This window comes from Pollicipes pollicipes, unplaced genomic scaffold (assembly GCF_011947565.3).
Source record: "Pollicipes pollicipes isolate AB1234 unplaced genomic scaffold, Ppol_2.1 Scaffold_7261;HRSCAF=8764_pilon_pilon_pilon, whole genome shotgun sequence".
Taxonomy (NCBI): Eukaryota; Metazoa; Arthropoda; class Thecostraca; order Pollicipedomorpha; family Pollicipedidae; genus Pollicipes; species Pollicipes pollicipes.
In genome coordinates, this window is record NW_023597054.1 from 44,785,874 (window position 1) to 44,802,277 (window position 16,404).

Sequence of the window (16,404 nt, forward strand, 5' to 3'; positions counted from 1 at the left end):
ACAAGCCGAGAAGAGCGCTGCGACCACAGGCCACCATGTGTGTATTCAATTGAGGCCGTGCCTGGCGGCCAGCCGACCGTTTCCGTTACCCTGTCACTCAGCGCGCGGCCTCGCGCTGCCCCTCCCCCTCGCGGCCGCCTGCGGGAAGCGCTGTTATGCAGAGCAGGTACAGTATTGCACATGGTTGGCACTGCGGCAGGCCGCTTTGCCGACCTCATGACGATTCACCAGCAGCCGCGCCAAGATTCCCCCCAGTCATTATGCGATCGAATGCATGCCAGGGTACATGACTGGAATAGGCGGAAGTCCGTGCCGATTCCGTAGGAAATGTTCCATCACGATGAGTGACGAGCGCGATTGCTGCAGCTGGCGAACGATGATATGGAAGGAGGAACCCGGATTAATTACACCATGGCCATGTAAGCCGAACAACGTCACTATATAACTATTAGAAACAACGTTAGGGCTTCAAAACCGGGGCATGGTCAGGCACCACCCAGTATCCGCCATCCACAATTAGCACAAGGCCATCGAGCTCGTACTGTAGCCCAATGGTCCAACGCACGGTACATCCCACATGCGCGACACAGTATCACAACAGCCCATAAACTGGTTTGACATTATGGCACACACGCCCAGCGAAAGCCATTGACAACACGTTAGAGAAAACACCTGGGCACCTCCCACGAGCCGGGCATCGCAAACAGTCCGGTATCCCGCAGCGTACTGGTGCGGCGCGCCGCCTGCACACCGCTCCGATCGGACTCAGCACCGGACGCTAGTGAACAACACCGTGCTTCGGAGCGCCCCGCGCACCGCTACGCCAGACCGCTGCCGTTCCCCTGTGACAAGAGAGCCCCACCCCATAGTGCGCTGTGTTGCACGGACGCCCGCCGCTCGCACGCTCCCTAGTTCAGCGAGGAGCGGCGCGCCGCCGGTCAAGCCAGGTGTAGGAGCTGGCTCGCCGGCCGGATTTCCCACGGCCGTTGTCCGGTCGCCTCCGGTACTCGTCAGGTCAGTCACGGAGGGTGTGTCGGCAAGGTCAAGTCGGATCAGGTCAGCTCACGTTCGGTGCAGGTCCAGTCAACACAGGACGGGTGGCGGTCCGAGTGTGGCTGCCGGTCAGTTCCCGTGCGTTCAGGTCAGGTGCTGGTCAGGTCGGGTGCTGGTCTGCTGGTCCCGTGGCCGGCCATCACCAGCGCGGCGTCCGTCTGCAGCTGGTCGGGCTGGTAGCGGGCGCGCTCGGTCAGCAGCGGCGCCAGCTCCTGGCTGGCCCACCGCTCCGCCACCACCAGATCCTCGGCGTCGCCGTCCGCGCCGGCCGCGTGGTGGCACAGCAGCGCACCTGGCGGCGACGGCGCGAAACATCAGAACGGCTCGTGTGGTACGCAACTACGGCAAATGGCCAGGGGCCCAAATGCAGGAATATCCCAATGGTGCTTCTTGAGAGTACAGGTTCTCCTGGTTCATGGTCGGGCCTGCATGAAGGTGAACAATCCTGGTCGTGAAGATGGCGGGTGGCAATGTCTCCAGGTTGTGAAGAACATCCATTTGTAGTTATGCAGTAGGCTGCGGACACGTAAGGTTCAGCATTTTGGTCTGTTTGATAAACTACGTTTGCCATACTACGGGTACGTGTACTCACACATGTAAGTCTTGGCGATGGTGAAAGCTAGATCCCTTGCTGCCACGTCTAAGCTGTCCTGGTTTTCTTTCATAAACTTCTCTACACCGGGCAAGATTTGCTTCACCTGGAAATAGTGGTTTCGCGCATGATAACGACAGGATTAGCACATCGCTACCAGGATGGACAACAATAACCTAATACTGTCACGCACCGACGATATTCACCGAAGAGTGTAATGCAACGTGGAATCCTGCCAGGCTGCAGTTACATGCAGCATTCCAGATTAATCACTTACGACCTGTTACGAGGGATCGAGAAACCTAGATATTAGCAGCAGTTTGCTTCCTGCGCCGACCTTTGCATCCATTGACCCTCACTCTCATGGGCGGGGGAGAGGAAAATGCGATCCCCTGCTAGGATATTCCGAGGAAATCTCAGGAACACTGCACGGTGATCTCGTTAACCGGCAACTCTTCGGACCGTGCGTGGCGGGCCGACGCTGTTCCACACACGGAACCATACATCACGAATGTATACCCACGTAAAACTACACACCATTGCATCCATACCTGAACAAGGAGCACGCCTGGTTACGCTGCGTGGCGCTACCAAAGCATGATCTCGTACATGCGCGGATACAAAGCTGAAAATGTTTGACCTTCAGGAGAATTTGACCTTTGAACTGGCAAAACACGGTCAATTAATGCCTAGCGACCTACAAAATTATTATCATTCGTAATGTTTCGTTGGGAATAATCGAATCTCTCCAATCTTTCCAATCTTTCAAAGACTCGATCTTTCTTACTTTGGAGACGGAAGGAAAGGGAGCCGCATCGGCCCTTTGATCGGCCTCCTGTCGTCATTGAAAACGGCGAACAAGCGACATTGTGACACACGAATATGTGCTTCAGATATCTTCGCTCGTGCCTAAAACACTCCAATTGCATAGTTGGAATTATTACTTGTTAATAATTACTTACTTTTATCATATAATAAGGGTTATTATTAATCACCCTTACTTATTAGTAATTACTTACCTGGAACCTAGGCGGACCCCTTGGCATTTGGAGCCGCCGTATCGAGAAATTCTTCCATCGACACCAGATCTCTTCAATGAGATGTTTTGTATTCATTATGTCCAAAATAGGCCCCAAATGACCCGATATGTTTATCAGTTGTATATACATATATATATATATATATATATATATATATATATATATATATATATATATATATATATATATATAGTTTATCAAGCAGACCAAAAAAGGCCTCAAATGACCCGATATAGTCCACCCTGGCCGAAATACGGGCTAGACCACCGGACGTTTTTCGCTCCCGGCTGTTTTATGATTACGTATGACGTTATCAGCCATCACGTCACGTCGCATAAGCAAATCAACGTTGCACAGCATACACACGAAACAATATATGCACCAGAATTTGCGGCGAAAGGCTCCGTCCATCCAACAGCCCACCTGCGTGCGGCAGTCATGCAATTTGTCACAGCATTGCGGCGGAAGACGGCTGGCTAGCGTAAGTGTGCCTTTTCACGTTACGCAGTGGGCAAATGTCTGACCAGACTACCTCCGGCACTTTTTGATGACAGCCAGTGAGACTGCCAGCACGCTTAACTCGATCCTGTGCCGTCCTTTTCTGGGGACACTCAGCGACACATTTCCCCACATCCCGTTCGTTCTGCACCGCAGATACCACGACGACCAGAGATGCAGCCCCCACCGCGGTGTGGGTTCATCCCTGCTGTATCTGCAGTCGCAGTGATCTAAAGGTTCCATGGTAAGTTGTTGCAAGGTGTCCTGTTGAACTGCACAAATTGTGACCTAGCATGACACCCTAAATGTTCAGCTGAAAACTTTTATATTAAAACTTTAATAAACGTCACAGCTGGGCGGTATTCCTCTGCCAGGTGCCGTTCTCCCCACACCTGCTGACCTGCCCTCCTCCAACGCCGGGGCGCCGCTCGGCCCGCTCTCAGCGCCGTACCTCGGCCCCTGACCGGTGGCATTCTCTACACACCTGCTGACCTGCCCCTCCTCCAGCGCCGGGGCGCCCCTCGGCTCGCTCTCAGCGCCGTACCTTGACCCTAGACCGGTGGCATTCTCACCACGTCTGCTGACATGGCCCTCCTCCGGGTCGGTGGCGTTCTCCCCACGCCTGCTGACCTACCCCTCCTCCAGCGCCGGGGCGTCGCTCGGCCCGCTCTCAGCGCCATACCTTGACCCCTGACCGGTGGCATTCTCCCCACACCTGCTGACTTGCCCCTCCTCCAGCACCAGGCCGCCGCCGGGTCCGTGTTCGGCTAGCGCCGTACCTTACCCCGACCGGTGGCATTCTCCCCACACCTGCTGACCTGCCCCTCCTCCAGCGCCGGGCCGCCGTCCGGTCCGTGTTCGGCGAGCGCCGTACCTTACCCCGAGCGGTGGCATTCTCCCCACATCTGCTGACCTGGCCCCCCTTAAGCGCCGGGGCGCCTCTCGGCTCGCTCTCAGCGCCATACCTTGACCCCTGACCGGTGGCATTCTCCCCACACCTGCTGGCCTGGCCCTCCTCCAGCGCCGGGCCGCCGCCCGGTCCGTGTTCGACAAGCGCCGTACCTTGACGACGGCCGGCCTGAGCCGGGGGTGAGCAGCGGCCGGCGGCAGCAGGCGCTCCGCCACGTCGGCCGCCAGGGCGCGCCACGCCTCGCCGCCCGTCTTGCGGAGCGCGCGCAACACGTCCATCGAGAGCACGTTGGTGGTGCCCTCCCAGATGGGCAGCACCTGGCTGTCACGCAGCAGGCCCGGCAGGCCCGTGTCCTCGATGTAGCCCTGTCCGCCGAAGCTCTCCAGGCCCTCGGAGGCCGTCCAGACGGCCTGCTTGGCTGTGTACAGCTTGATGACGGGCATGAGCAGACGCAGCAGAAGCCGGTCCGAGTCGCTGGCGGCACCCACGTCATCACGGCCCTGCAGGCTGGCGGCAGCCAGGCGCACACGTGTCAGTGCGGACACACAGCACGGGCACGGACACGCGGGACGGCGACGGGCGTTACGCGGAGACAGCCAGGGGAGAGGCATCACTGGAGCGCGCTGCCGGGGCTGGAAAGTGCACCGCGTGCCCACACAGGAGCTGTGGTGATGACGCGATCGAAACGAAACGCAGAGACCCCGAACACAACAGACCAGCCAAACATCGGCAGAAAAACACGGCGCCTGAACAGCTGCGGTAGAAACACACGGCCAAAGCAGCATCTCACCTGACCATCTGCAGCAGGAAGGCCTGGCAGGCGCGGGTCTCGACCTCCATGAGGGCGAGGGTGCGCGTGTGCAGAGGCCAATCGCCCACCGGCCGGCCGAACGCCGTACGCCGCCGGCTGTAGTCGCGCGCCAGCTGCAGCACCCTGGCGGCAGGCGCGGCGGGCGGGCGTCAGCCAGGCCGACGGACAGAGCGGTAAGCTCGGCCACCGATTCGGCTCGCCCGAAGCGCGCGACAGGACGGCTGACCAGACGACGACACCCTCGGTCGGGCGGATATGACTGACCAGCAGCCGCACCGGCCACGGCTCCACTCCCGGTGCCACACTGATCACGGTTCCCCGGTACCACACTGGTCACGGCTCCCCGGTATCACACTGGTCACGGCTCCCCGGGAACACACCAGTCACAGCTCCACTCCCGGCACCACACCGGTCACGGCTCCACTCCCGGTACCACACCGGTCATGGCTCTTCGGTACCACACCGATCACGGCTCCCCAATACCACACCGGTCACGGCTCCACTCCCGGTACCACACAGATCAAGGCTCCCGGTACCACGCCGGCCACGGCTCCCCGGTACCACACCGGTCATGGCTCCGCACCGGTCACGGCTCCCCGATACCACGCCGGTCACGGCTCCCAGGTACCACACCGGTCACGGCTCCGCACCGGTCACGGCTCCCCGGCACCACACCGGTCATGGCTCCGCACTGGTCACGGCTCCCCGGTATCACGCAGGTCACGGCTTCGCACCGGTCACGGCTCCGCACCGGTCACGGCTTCGCACCGGTCACGGCTTCGCACCGGTCACAGCTCCACACCGGTCACGGCTCCACATCGGTTACGGCTCCGCACCGGTCACGGCTCCGCGCCTGGTCGGTTCGGACCGGCCGCGGCGTCCGGTGGACTCGCCTGCGCATTACGGCGACGCTGGAGACGGCGTTGTGCAGCCGGGTAACAGTCAGCATGACGGCGATGTTGGCCACGCCGCGGCCGTCCTCGCCGACGCGGCGCGCCACCGTGCCGTCGAGCAGCAGCTCGGCAGTCGGCAGCTGGCGCGTGCCTGTCGCCCGACGCCGGTCAGACAGAAGTGGGCCAATGTTGAGACAATGGAGCGACGGTTGATTGGAGCGGAGGTGACATGGCCACACTCACACGGTGCACCGGCCGTCACTTAAGCATCCAATCGCGGAAGTGTTGGATGAAAGACATCCGACAATTATACAGACTACATCCAGTCGCTGGTGTCAACCTGCTGATCTCATATAGTGACTATCAATAGCGACATTGGTCATCCTTCGACATAATTCCGACACAAAGCATATGTCGCGGTACTTTAGACACAGCGACTCTCCAATTGTCTGCGTCTTACCCAGTTTGTTCTTCAGACGGATAATCTCAATGTTATTTAGCTTTCCACTTGGGTGACGTGTCTCGACGAAGTACATGCTCAGGCCTCCCGATCCCTGACAGAGCAAACACATAGAGCTGGTGTGGAACATATGGCAATGACACACGCCAACACTCCGGCACAAACAAATGTCGCCGAAGCCAAAAGCAAGATCGTGAGACAAACAGGACAAATATGAGCGCACGTGGTTGTAAGACCACCGAAGGTTGATCAGCTGAGTAACGAATCATCACCGCAAACGCGACGGCGTGCCGAACACAGCCGTGGTAACTTTAGTACCTGTTGGGTACCAGGCGTTCACAGTCACTCGCTGCATCGCGGTCTAGAGCGGAGGTAATGGGCTCGTTCCTGTAACCCTTTGCTGTCTGCACTTTCCCCATTAAGCACATTGCCACGAGAATGTTCGAAGCACAGCCCTTCGGCATGTTAGATGCAAGTCAACAAAAAAGCATTCGGCACCTCGCCAATAAGTCCGTTTGCCACTACATATCCATTTTATCGGCATTACACGTAAAACGACAGCACTGAGCTGGTGAAGTGTTCAGACACTCAAACCTGAACCATGACCGACAGCACACAACCCCCACCAAAAACAGCCCGGGCCTATTCGTCAGACGCCAGACCTCGTCGCTCACGGAAGATATAAACAGACGGCGGTAAACAACTGTGTTTCTAACGGGCCGCAAAAACACCTCTGCTGAATTCGTACAGGATGTTAAAATAGTCCTGCAGCATACCACATTACAAGGAGCCTGAAGCCGTGGTTCTCGGGCCGGAAACCAGCTTTAACTAGAACTGAGTGGAGGGCATTACATTTGCACACAATCAGTGGCCGGCATAAGGCTGAAGTTAAGGGCTGCGACCGATCCGCACGGACAGATTGTCGGCCCGACGTTAGCGAAACAATTCACCCCTACGGCGCCACCGTCCGGGTCGAGTGTGCGTGCTAGCGTCAGACAGACGTCAGTGATGACCTCACTGACCTGTATGAGCCGACCGTCCGGGTCCAGTGTGCGTGTCAGCGTCAGACAGACGTCAGTGATGACCTCACTGACCTGTATGGGCCGACCGTCCGGGTCCAGCGTGCGTGCTAGCGTCAGACAGGCGTCAGTGATGACCTCACTGACCTGTACGGCGTTACCGTCCGGGCCCAGTGTGCGTGCCAGCGTCAGACACACGTCAGTAGTGACCTCACTGACCTGTGCGGGCCGACCGTCCGGGTCCAGTGTGCGTGCCAGCGTCAGACAGACGTCAGTGATGATCTCACTGACCTGTACGGCGTGACCGTCCGGGTTGAGTGTGCGTGCTAGCGTCAGACAGACGTCAGTGATGACCTCACTGACCTGTACGGGCCGACCGCTCGGGTCCAGCGTGCGTGCCAGCGTCAGACAGACGTCAGCGTCCGTGGCTGAGGAGAACCACTTGACGCCGTAGAGGCGGTACGTGCCGCCCTCGTGCGGCACGGCCACCGTCTCCGTGCCGGTCGCCACGTCCGAGCCGCCTGGGGAGCCGTGGCCGGGCGGTGAACACACGGACCGATCCCCCACCCCTTCGCAGCGGACGCGCACCACACATGCATTCTATTGAGCATGAACGGGGGCTGGAGGTAGGGTGTGAGGAAGAGCGACGTTGAGATGCTCTGGCATGGATGTCGATGTTGAGCTCATGACCCGCAGTGTAGATCCCACCGTCGGGCAGGAGCGTAAAAACACCAAACGAGGAGCAAAAGCCGGCAGCGGGCCGCATGCGTGCGGTAGGTGTTGTGAGCAGCAGCGTACCACGCTTCTCCGTCATCCACTGGCCGGAGGTCCAGAACTTGGCGGGGTTCCGAGAGGTCAGGTGCTCGTACGCCATCTTCAGGTGACGCGAGCTGTTGCCCTGCGAATCACGAGCAACACAGCGTGGCGCGGACCATAGGCTGCCGGAGGAGTGATGGCGGCTCGGGCCATTGACGATCAACCGCCGAGAATAGCTCCATGACATTTGCACAAGGGCACACGTCACCTGCGCCTCTCCTCACCAGCCAGCGGCCCACTGAGCATGCTCGCGAACCGGGAAGAACTTCAACATTTCCCAAACAACGAACCGATTCAAATCCTTAAGCCAGATTTAAGCCCACCAGGAAGCAAAAGAGCAGTTATCACGACCGAGAACCGGAAACCTACGGGCCGGAACACCACTGTTTAGAAACGTTAATATTCTAATGCCTGGGTTCATCGCCTGAGCGCCGGGCATTCCTCTGCCGTCCTCTGCCCTGTCGCTGCCGCCCCTGTCCTGTCGCTGCCGCCCCTGTCCCGTTCCTGCCGCCTCTGTCCCGTCGCTGCCGCCCCTGCCCTGTCCCTGCCGTCCCTGCCCTGTCCCATCGCTGCCATCCCTGCCCTGTCCCTGCCGCCCCTGCCCTGTCCTTGTCGACCCTGTCCCGTCCCTGCCCCGTCGTTCTGCAGCGACACCGGCGTCCGGCGACTCCCGCTCGGTTCACCTCCAGCGTTTTGGCGGCGCCGTCTGTCATGGCCAGCGGGCAGGAGTAAAGGCCCGACGACGGGTTGAACAGGAACACCTTGGCCATTTGGTAGAGCCGGCTGTGCTCGGCGAAGTTGCGCCGGTACGCAGACTCGATGAGCAGCTCCTCAGCGGCGATCGTCTTCATCTTGGTCCAGGCATGACAGGTCACTGCAAGGCAGCAGCGGGGGTCAGGAGGCAGCGACCGACCCAGCCCGGTCACGGCATACGTCTGGAGGTGAAACCTCGCTGGCTGTATGAGCTCCCAAAAAGCTGGTCAAGGCTGTTTTCGAATACTGACAAAATATAACAGCAAAGAGATGGCAATGGCCATACGGCCTTTGGCACACCGTATTTACCTAGTTTGTCAATGCGCTCGCCCCATGCATTGAAAGTCTCCAGTTTTGGTGGGTTGTTCTCACAATCCAGACCCAATTTGTAGATATCTGTGGCGCAGCGTTCGCCGAATCTCTCCAAGTCCGGGTCCACTGCCTCGAAGACCTGGCAATCACGGCCCACGTCAACAACAGCATACCATCAACAAGGAATTCTCTGTGAGCAGAGAAATGGCATAGAGTAGTGATTACAAGGCGATGAGTCATTCCCAACTTCCACACATCAACCAGTTTGTGCCTCATGCATGCATTACTGGAAAATGTTGCATGGCAGGTCAGGCAGCAACCATGCTTTCTCTCATAAGAACCATTTTCAGTTTTACATTTTTTCACGCTTTCGCCGCATTTTCAGCACACTTTCAAAACCGGTAACAAGAGGTATTGCGCATTCCTCACCTCGCGAGGCAGAAGCCTGCGCAGATATTTGGCGAGTGTGGGGTCGCCCAGATATGTGTTGGTCAGCTGGTGGGGCTGCTGGCAAAACACGCCCAGATTGGCGCGGGAGACGGGCGGCACAGCTCCCCGTTCGGCGCGAGACAGCGAGAAGAACCGCGCGGCCAGCAGGGCATCAGATGGCTGCCGGCCACGCGCTAAGCGCGGGGACTGCCCACAAACCCTCCACAGGCAGCACGCAAGCATTGCAGCTGTGAAGTGTACTGTGAAACAGGACAGCAAGCATAAAAATACTGCAACAGTGATACTACAGACAAATTCTTTAAAAAATGCATTCTTAGTATCTGGTTTACAGCAGCACATCCACCACCAAAAACATGGGACATATGGAAGGGCTTAATATTGCTGCAGGCAGTGATATATGAGTAGCTTGGAACAGAAGAAGTAACTCCTATCAAACTGTCCAGCACCAGCCAACACTTCCTTCCAATACCAGAAAATTGTCTAAAGATGGTTGGGACAAATGCTAGCAAGCACCTTTAAAGTCATGCAACATGGCAGCAAGTGGTATGTCACATGTAAAACAGGTTGTCACACACACACAACACTCATACAGTCCCATATGTTTCAGAAAAGAGACTCCCAAGACAGGCAGCATCCTCCCAAAAATATAATATGCACAATGACACATCCAAAAAAGGTTTCTTAAGCAGTCAGGGGCTCTAGACATGGCCCCATGGCCCTGGTCCAGGCCCAAGTTTTTTTGAAGTGGTTAATGCATGCAATGAAATGTACAGGCACTGAGCTGCCACTGAAACAACCAGGCATCAGCCTAGAATGTTAAGGGGGACAGGGAGCAGCTGACACTAGGAACAGGTAATAGTCATAGTATGGGCCTGGGCAGCCCAGTGGCACCCAAGTTTTATAATAGGTGGTTATCAGGGGTGTAGTTTCCTTTTCATTTGGTGGGGGGGGGGGGGGGTTCAGCCCCCTCCTCCCCAACTTGACCACCAGCCCTCCCCTAACTTTGAATGGAAAGTAGGCCAGTCTGAGTTTGACACACAAAAGCACATGTTTCAGTGCACCAATGTTGCATAGGCAGTTGGTGCAGTGGATGGGTTTCACTGCAGCCTGGTCTATGAGTTAGCATGAGGTGCCCATGTGGTGCAATATATCAGTCACAGACTTTCCAATTTTCTTTTTTAGCTGGACATGGAATATTTTTTTCTAAACCCCTGGATGAGGCCTTACAGGTTTCATACTGTCTTACTTGTTGGAATGAATAGTCTATTTTGGTGACTGCTCACTGCAGCCTGGTCTATGAGTTAGCATGAGGTGCCTATGCGGTGCAATATGTCAGTCACATACTTTCCAATTTTTTTGAAGCTGGAAATGGAATATTTTTCTTAACCCCTGGACGAGGCCTTACAGGTCACATACCGTCCTACTTGTTGGAAAGAATAGACTATTTTGGTGATGAACCCACCGAAAGCACAAAATGACCCCAGAAGTTGATGCACCCTAAAACCCCAATCATCATCATCAGCCCACCGAAAGCACCTTAGTAACACTTACCTGTCACGCTCTCTCAACCCATCGGTTGAACTAGGCAAGGATGGAAACTGCGCATTAATATAGTATACACGATATCATTTATAATTAATAATTTCATTCACTGCATACCTAAAATGCTGCCAGCTGCGCTAACACAACACAGCCACCAGATAGCTGCATTCCAGCCCCACGGAGAATCTGAACCGAATCGGCTGCCGAACCAACTGAAGAACAAATATTGTGCGATTCGTAGTACAAGAAGTGGATTGTTTTGAAACACTGCGTCAACAATCACGCAGAGGAGACGTTTCTGTTTTGTCTGTGACGAGCTGACAGTGCTATCACAAAGAAGTTGTCAAATCATAGCGAGCCCGTACCGTACTTTGAAAGAGCGTGAGCAAAATCTGCAAGTTGTCGAATGCACGGAATAGATAGCCCCTGGTGCACTAGTGTATGCCAATAAATCAGTCGCGATATTTCATACGCTGATGGCCGGCAGCGGTTTTGGGAGGCGATAGGGGAAGCGGGAGTATTGTAATTGGGGAAAATCCACACTGGCTGTGTTGCATTCAGTGTCGTGCTGTAATTAAAGTAGCTGCAGGGTGTAGGCGTTGCAGAAGTATAGGCTACAAACCGAATCTGCTCTGCCGACTACTTTCGTTGCCCAAGGCCTGCGGGCTGTGTTTTACGCCCGGACAACGTGAATTGAAAGTGAGTCCCCGTCCGAACATAATGTGCTATCAATGAATGCAACATGTGGTGAATTCCGCAATTGCAAACGTCTGGAAACAGCAGGAATGGTGGGAAGCACTAAAAACTGGATAATTATTTTAACTTTTTGACCTGTGATTCATAAGAATAGGCAAAGGAAAAAGACCAGGACATTAAGTGCAAATCAGACATAAATGATATTTCAGGCTATGCTTATCAAGAAGCTTTAGAAAAGTTCAGTAAAACATTGCATGTGAAAAAGGCATGGTGATACAAGAAATGCTCCTGGTTTGTGTAGACCCTGCCAATAAAACATTCAAAAGATGTCATCCAAACTACCAGAACTTTTAACTGTACAGAGTTGGGAGCTTGGGTGATTATTTTGGAGATGTTAATGTAAAAGTGTTTGTGGAGACCAAAAGCAGTTTTTGGGTTCATTTGCCTTATTTTTTAAATATAATGTTTTGCTGAACTTTTCTGAAGCCTTTCTATGGTGGGTATGAGTAATAGCACAGCTTGAATTGTTCAGCATTGTCAATATAACTGCCATTTAGTTCTATGATGTTGTTTAGCAAGCACCTTTTGGGTATATTGAAGACTTCCAATTAGCATAAGAGCCTTATCCTGTAATTTAACATTAACCAGACTGCAGACATTCTCTCCCATCCTGAATTGTAACCCTCCCCCCCCCCCCCCCACCATCCAACTCTTACAATGCACCAATACAGTGCAGCATTCTAAGACATTGCAACTTATGCTCTGAAGGTAAGTCTTTGTCATCCTTAGCTGTTGCTGGATGGGAACTATTAAAAACAAGTTTTTTCCTGCTTCAACTGTAGTCATATAGCATCCAAGGCAGTTGAAAGCCATTTGATACTGTGTTAATGGCTAGGTTTTATTTGGCCCCATGTTGTACTTATGCTGCAAAAATGAGCAACAGCAGAAAACCAGACATGACAATTTGTGATGATGTCCATTTTGATCTCTTGGAGATAACTGGGATTTGATTATTATCCAGGTCTAATAAACCTAAATGTTTGCCAATAAACAAATAAAAATTGCTACTTTTGTGTAACATGGAAGGCCACTTTCCATACCTAATCCACATCAAGTGCATTCCAAATCATTATGCCATAATAAAATGACCTAGCATCAGTAAAATATCAATTTGGGTCATACATCATCAGCTTTGCATCTTCTTGGAAAGGTGAATGGCCCAGGATAGGGATAGGTGTTTTTAGAGATAGGTTTCAGTGCTCCATTACCTCCATGCTTCAAGAAGTCATGCACACTTGGGATAACACAATATAGCTGTTGTATAAATGACTCAGCAAGTCTTTACATGGCATCAGATCTCAGTGACCTGGTATAAACTGCAACTTTTGTCTGGAAACATGTGTGACAACTGTATGACTAGTTCTGACAAAATTTCATGGTGCTGCCAGTAATCAGCTTTCCATGGTCTCAAAAATATTGCTGATGAGAAGCATTCACACCACTCCCTTGGCTGTTGCTTCTTAGTCTCAGAAACACCACACTTGCCTTTAGCAACAACCAGCAGATGGGTTCAGCTGGTGACTGTAAGTGTGATATATATCATGATTAATTTCTGATCTTTTGTTTGAAAGTACTGGGAAGTACCAAGGACTGAGATATTGGACACATCAGCTTAAAATCCAATGTTAGTCATTTTGAAAAAGCTACCACTTGTGGAAGGTAGTGTTAACTGTAAAAAGTAAAAGCTTATGTATCTGTATCTGTATCTGTGTCTGTATGTTTCACAAGAGGACCCTATGTTTATCCTGCTGGAAATTGGCAGGGGTGTGCAGCTGCCCATGTCAGGTTTGTGTGTTAGGGGAGCAAGTCAAGGCAATGTTGGGGGAGGGGGGGGGGGGGGAATCAAATCATTCCAAGATACTGTGTGCTAACATAAAGCTACCATTTTTATGTTTGCTGCTTGGTTTGAACACAATAGTGGTGCCTTTTTGATCCATGGTCACTGTAAATGATAGCCAGCATATGAGCATGCATCTGGATTCCAGAATACTTTTTGAACTTCCCAGTGCCTCATTAGTCCTTCACAGCAGCTGTCTGCCTGCAGGCTGCTGGGTGGGTTAAGCACTCTGTAATCCACGCGAGGTACTGCGCTATTCTCGTGTGGCGTGACAAACGGCGCCAGCTCACTGTCTCTGCTGGAGCGGCCGTCTCCCGTGTCCGGAATGGCGCGTGTGGCAACCCCATCGTCTCGCGCCTCTCGTGCATAGTGTGGCGTGTGGTGCCCAATGTGATGGTGCTCTCATCAGTGTCTGCTTGGTGGGCCACACTGCTCTCCAGGGGCGCATGTGTTGATTATGTTCAGCTCTGCAGCATCGTCACGGGCATTGCTCAAGTCTCGTGTCTGGGGTGTCCCCACTGTTCACATGGATGAGTGGATGTGAGGTTAATCTATTTCTGTGCCCCTCGTAACTTTATTCGCCGTATTCCAGCACTCGTGTGTCTGATTCAGAGGTTCAGGTTCAGATTCAGATTGCACTTGACAACAAATCCAAACCTGTATGGCTTGCCCTTTCCATGCCTCATAATATGAAAATCTGATGAGTCAAATCACAAAACAGCAGTTCAGTGCACGCTTGTCGTTTAGTGATGCTTCTACATTCCCTGCGTATCATCGTGTTGCACATGCAGAAAACGTCACTCCAGATGGTAGTTGAAACTCCGCTAGTTTGCATTAAATGGAAGCCGGCCGTATTCCTGCACTCCACCGTAGCAAAAAGGCAGCGGCCTAATCTCCTGATTTGGTACCGCGGTAACAAGTGTCGGATGGCACCCCTTGTCTCGCACTGTAGCCGCACCGTGTCTGATATCTCTCCCCCCCCCCCTCCGATACACTGACCCTGCTGTTCAGGCCTGCCCCCTCAGAACTGAATTTGAAGCCTGTTCACCATATCCAACTGCAGTTACACATTTGAGAGTGACTGATGCCACATTAGACATCCCCCATTTTTCGGTGTGTACCCAAACTACCCATTTTGCCATCACTGGGTCAAAGAAAAACATACTTTGCAATGCTTATTCCTATGCTGTTGGATGAGGTTGCGAGTTACGTTGCCTTCTCATAAGCCTTTGAAAATGTTTAAAGTTTCATTCTGTGTGATGTAGTACTGACTGTGCTCTACCAAAGACATTCAGGGCTCATTTTGAGCACAATGACTTCGATTACTTCTGTTCTGACTTCTGTTACTGATGAACGGCCACTGCAATGGCAGAAATAAGATGTGTGTACAGCAGGATAGCAGTAATACTTTCGAACTTCAAGCCACGTTACGAATCACAGCAGCTCCATGCATCCTAAAATAACCCAAAGCTGTGTATGGCAGAGCTTTAGCATACATTACAAAGGCTAAAACATCTGCCCAGAATCTAACACATGACACCCGTCGAAATAGTAGAAATAGTACGTGCCTGTAAAACAGGACTTGAAGCTGGCCATGGCGTCATGAAGAGTTGGTCGGCGCAGCCATGTGAGCTGCGAGCCGGCACGGCCGGCCGACCGGTGCCGCGTCCAGAAGACGGCGCGCCGACGCCCACCCGGCTGCCGTGTTACAGATGAACTTCCAGCAGTCGCTGTTCCCGAGCCTGGAGCCGGCCATCACGTGCCAGCCGTGGAGCCGGCTGGACCGGCGCACCGACGCCGAGGCCGAGCTGCGCGAGCAGGAGCAGGAGCAGCTGGAGCTGCTGAACCGGCTGCGCCAGCTGGGCAGCGAGGCGGCGCCGCTGGGCCGCTCGGCCGCCGACGGCGCCGACGAGGACGAGGAGCCCGAGGAGGATGAGTACGACGACGACGACAACGACGACGACGAGGACGAGGACTCTGAGATGGCCGAGGACCTGGACCCGCCGCTGGACCAGCGCTTCTGAGGACAGGGTCACGCCCCACGGCACCGGGGCCGTGACCGGGTGACGGCCTAAGGTCGCGCCGGCCCTGCCCGGCTGAGCGTGGCAGGCGTGCCTCAGCGCTGAGCCTGACCGGGACGTGGCTCGTGTCTGTCCAATCAGAAGGGCGACTGGGGTCAAGCTTTTCCAGGTCGAGCCGTGAACTGGGTCAAGCCTTTCAGCCCAGGCGGGGACGGACGGCCTTATGAAACAGTTCCGGGCGGAACTTGTGCGGTGCCCGGGTGAGGCTGCTGGTTGAGTGTTGTCCAGGCTCCTTGCAGATTATGGTAGTCGTTTTGCAGTGGGGCTGAGTGCGGAGCGTACTGTGGGTTCAGAAAGTCTGCATTGTCCCGAGCAGACCGTCATATTCGTGAGGCTTAGTCGGATACGCGCTGTGCCAGGGCTCATCATTTTATGTGTTAGCGGACTGCTTTGCTCGTGAAGGTGAGTCCGAAGCGGACAGCGGCCTGTAATTTGTTCTCAATCTCTGGTGTGAGACGGCAGAGCGTAGACAACGACTAGCCTGCTTTGTAAATAAGTGTATTTCTGGCATAGGGCCTGATTTGAATGTAGATGAGCTGTGTTTTGTCATTATCACCATTTCTTTGGCATTTCTGTGGCAT

At 54.0% G+C, this 16,404-nt stretch overlaps 2 protein-coding genes across 3 annotated transcripts in view; one reads left to right on the forward strand and one right to left on the reverse strand.

Moving 5' to 3' along the window:
• Positions 1-30: 30 nt before the first annotated feature.
• LOC119111786 (acyl-CoA dehydrogenase family member 11) lies at positions 31-11,322 on the reverse strand. Of its 2 annotated transcripts, none has more exons than XM_037235608.1 (12): positions 11,267-11,322; positions 9,587-9,846; positions 9,155-9,296; positions 8,776-8,966; positions 8,075-8,174; positions 7,640-7,797; positions 6,258-6,351; positions 5,798-5,948; positions 4,884-5,027; positions 4,246-4,600; positions 1,646-1,751; positions 31-1,345 (listed from the first exon to the last, which is right to left on the reverse strand). In XM_037235608.1, exons 2-12 carry the CDS (start codon positions 9,827-9,829, stop codon positions 1,143-1,145), a joined length of 1,887 nt encoding a protein of 628 aa, XP_037091503.1. In that variant the 5' UTR covers positions 9,830-9,846; positions 11,267-11,322; the 3' UTR covers positions 31-1,142. The 2 variants fall into 2 exon arrangements, with proteins under 2 accessions (XP_037091503.1, XP_037091502.1); XM_037235607.1 differs by lacking the exon at positions 11,267-11,322 and adding an exon at positions 11,159-11,217.
• Positions 11,323-11,706: 384 nt separating this feature from the next.
• Positions 11,707-16,404, forward strand: part of LOC119111787 (target of rapamycin complex subunit lst8) — a 96,326-nt gene continuing 91,628 nt past the window's right edge. The window contains exon 1 of the mRNA XM_037235610.1: positions 11,707-11,848. The gene's annotated coding sequence lies outside the window, so the exon portion shown is untranslated. The remainder of the gene's footprint in view (positions 11,849-16,404) is intronic.

Excerpts from the sequence above, each read along its gene's own strand:
- LOC119111786 (XM_037235608.1), bottom strand. The coding sequence starts at position 9,829 with ATGCTTGCGTGCTGCCTGTGGAGGGTTTGTGGGCAGTCCCCGCGCTTA. Across the intron at positions 9,297-9,586 it reads GCAGGCTTCTGCCTCGCGAG|GTCTTCGAGGCAGTGGACCC; the intron begins GTGAGGAATGCG and ends CGTGATTGCCAG. Across the intron at positions 8,175-8,775 it reads GCGCCGCCAAAACGCTGGAG|GGCAACAGCTCGCGTCACCT; the intron begins GTGAACCGAGCG and ends CGTGATTCGCAG.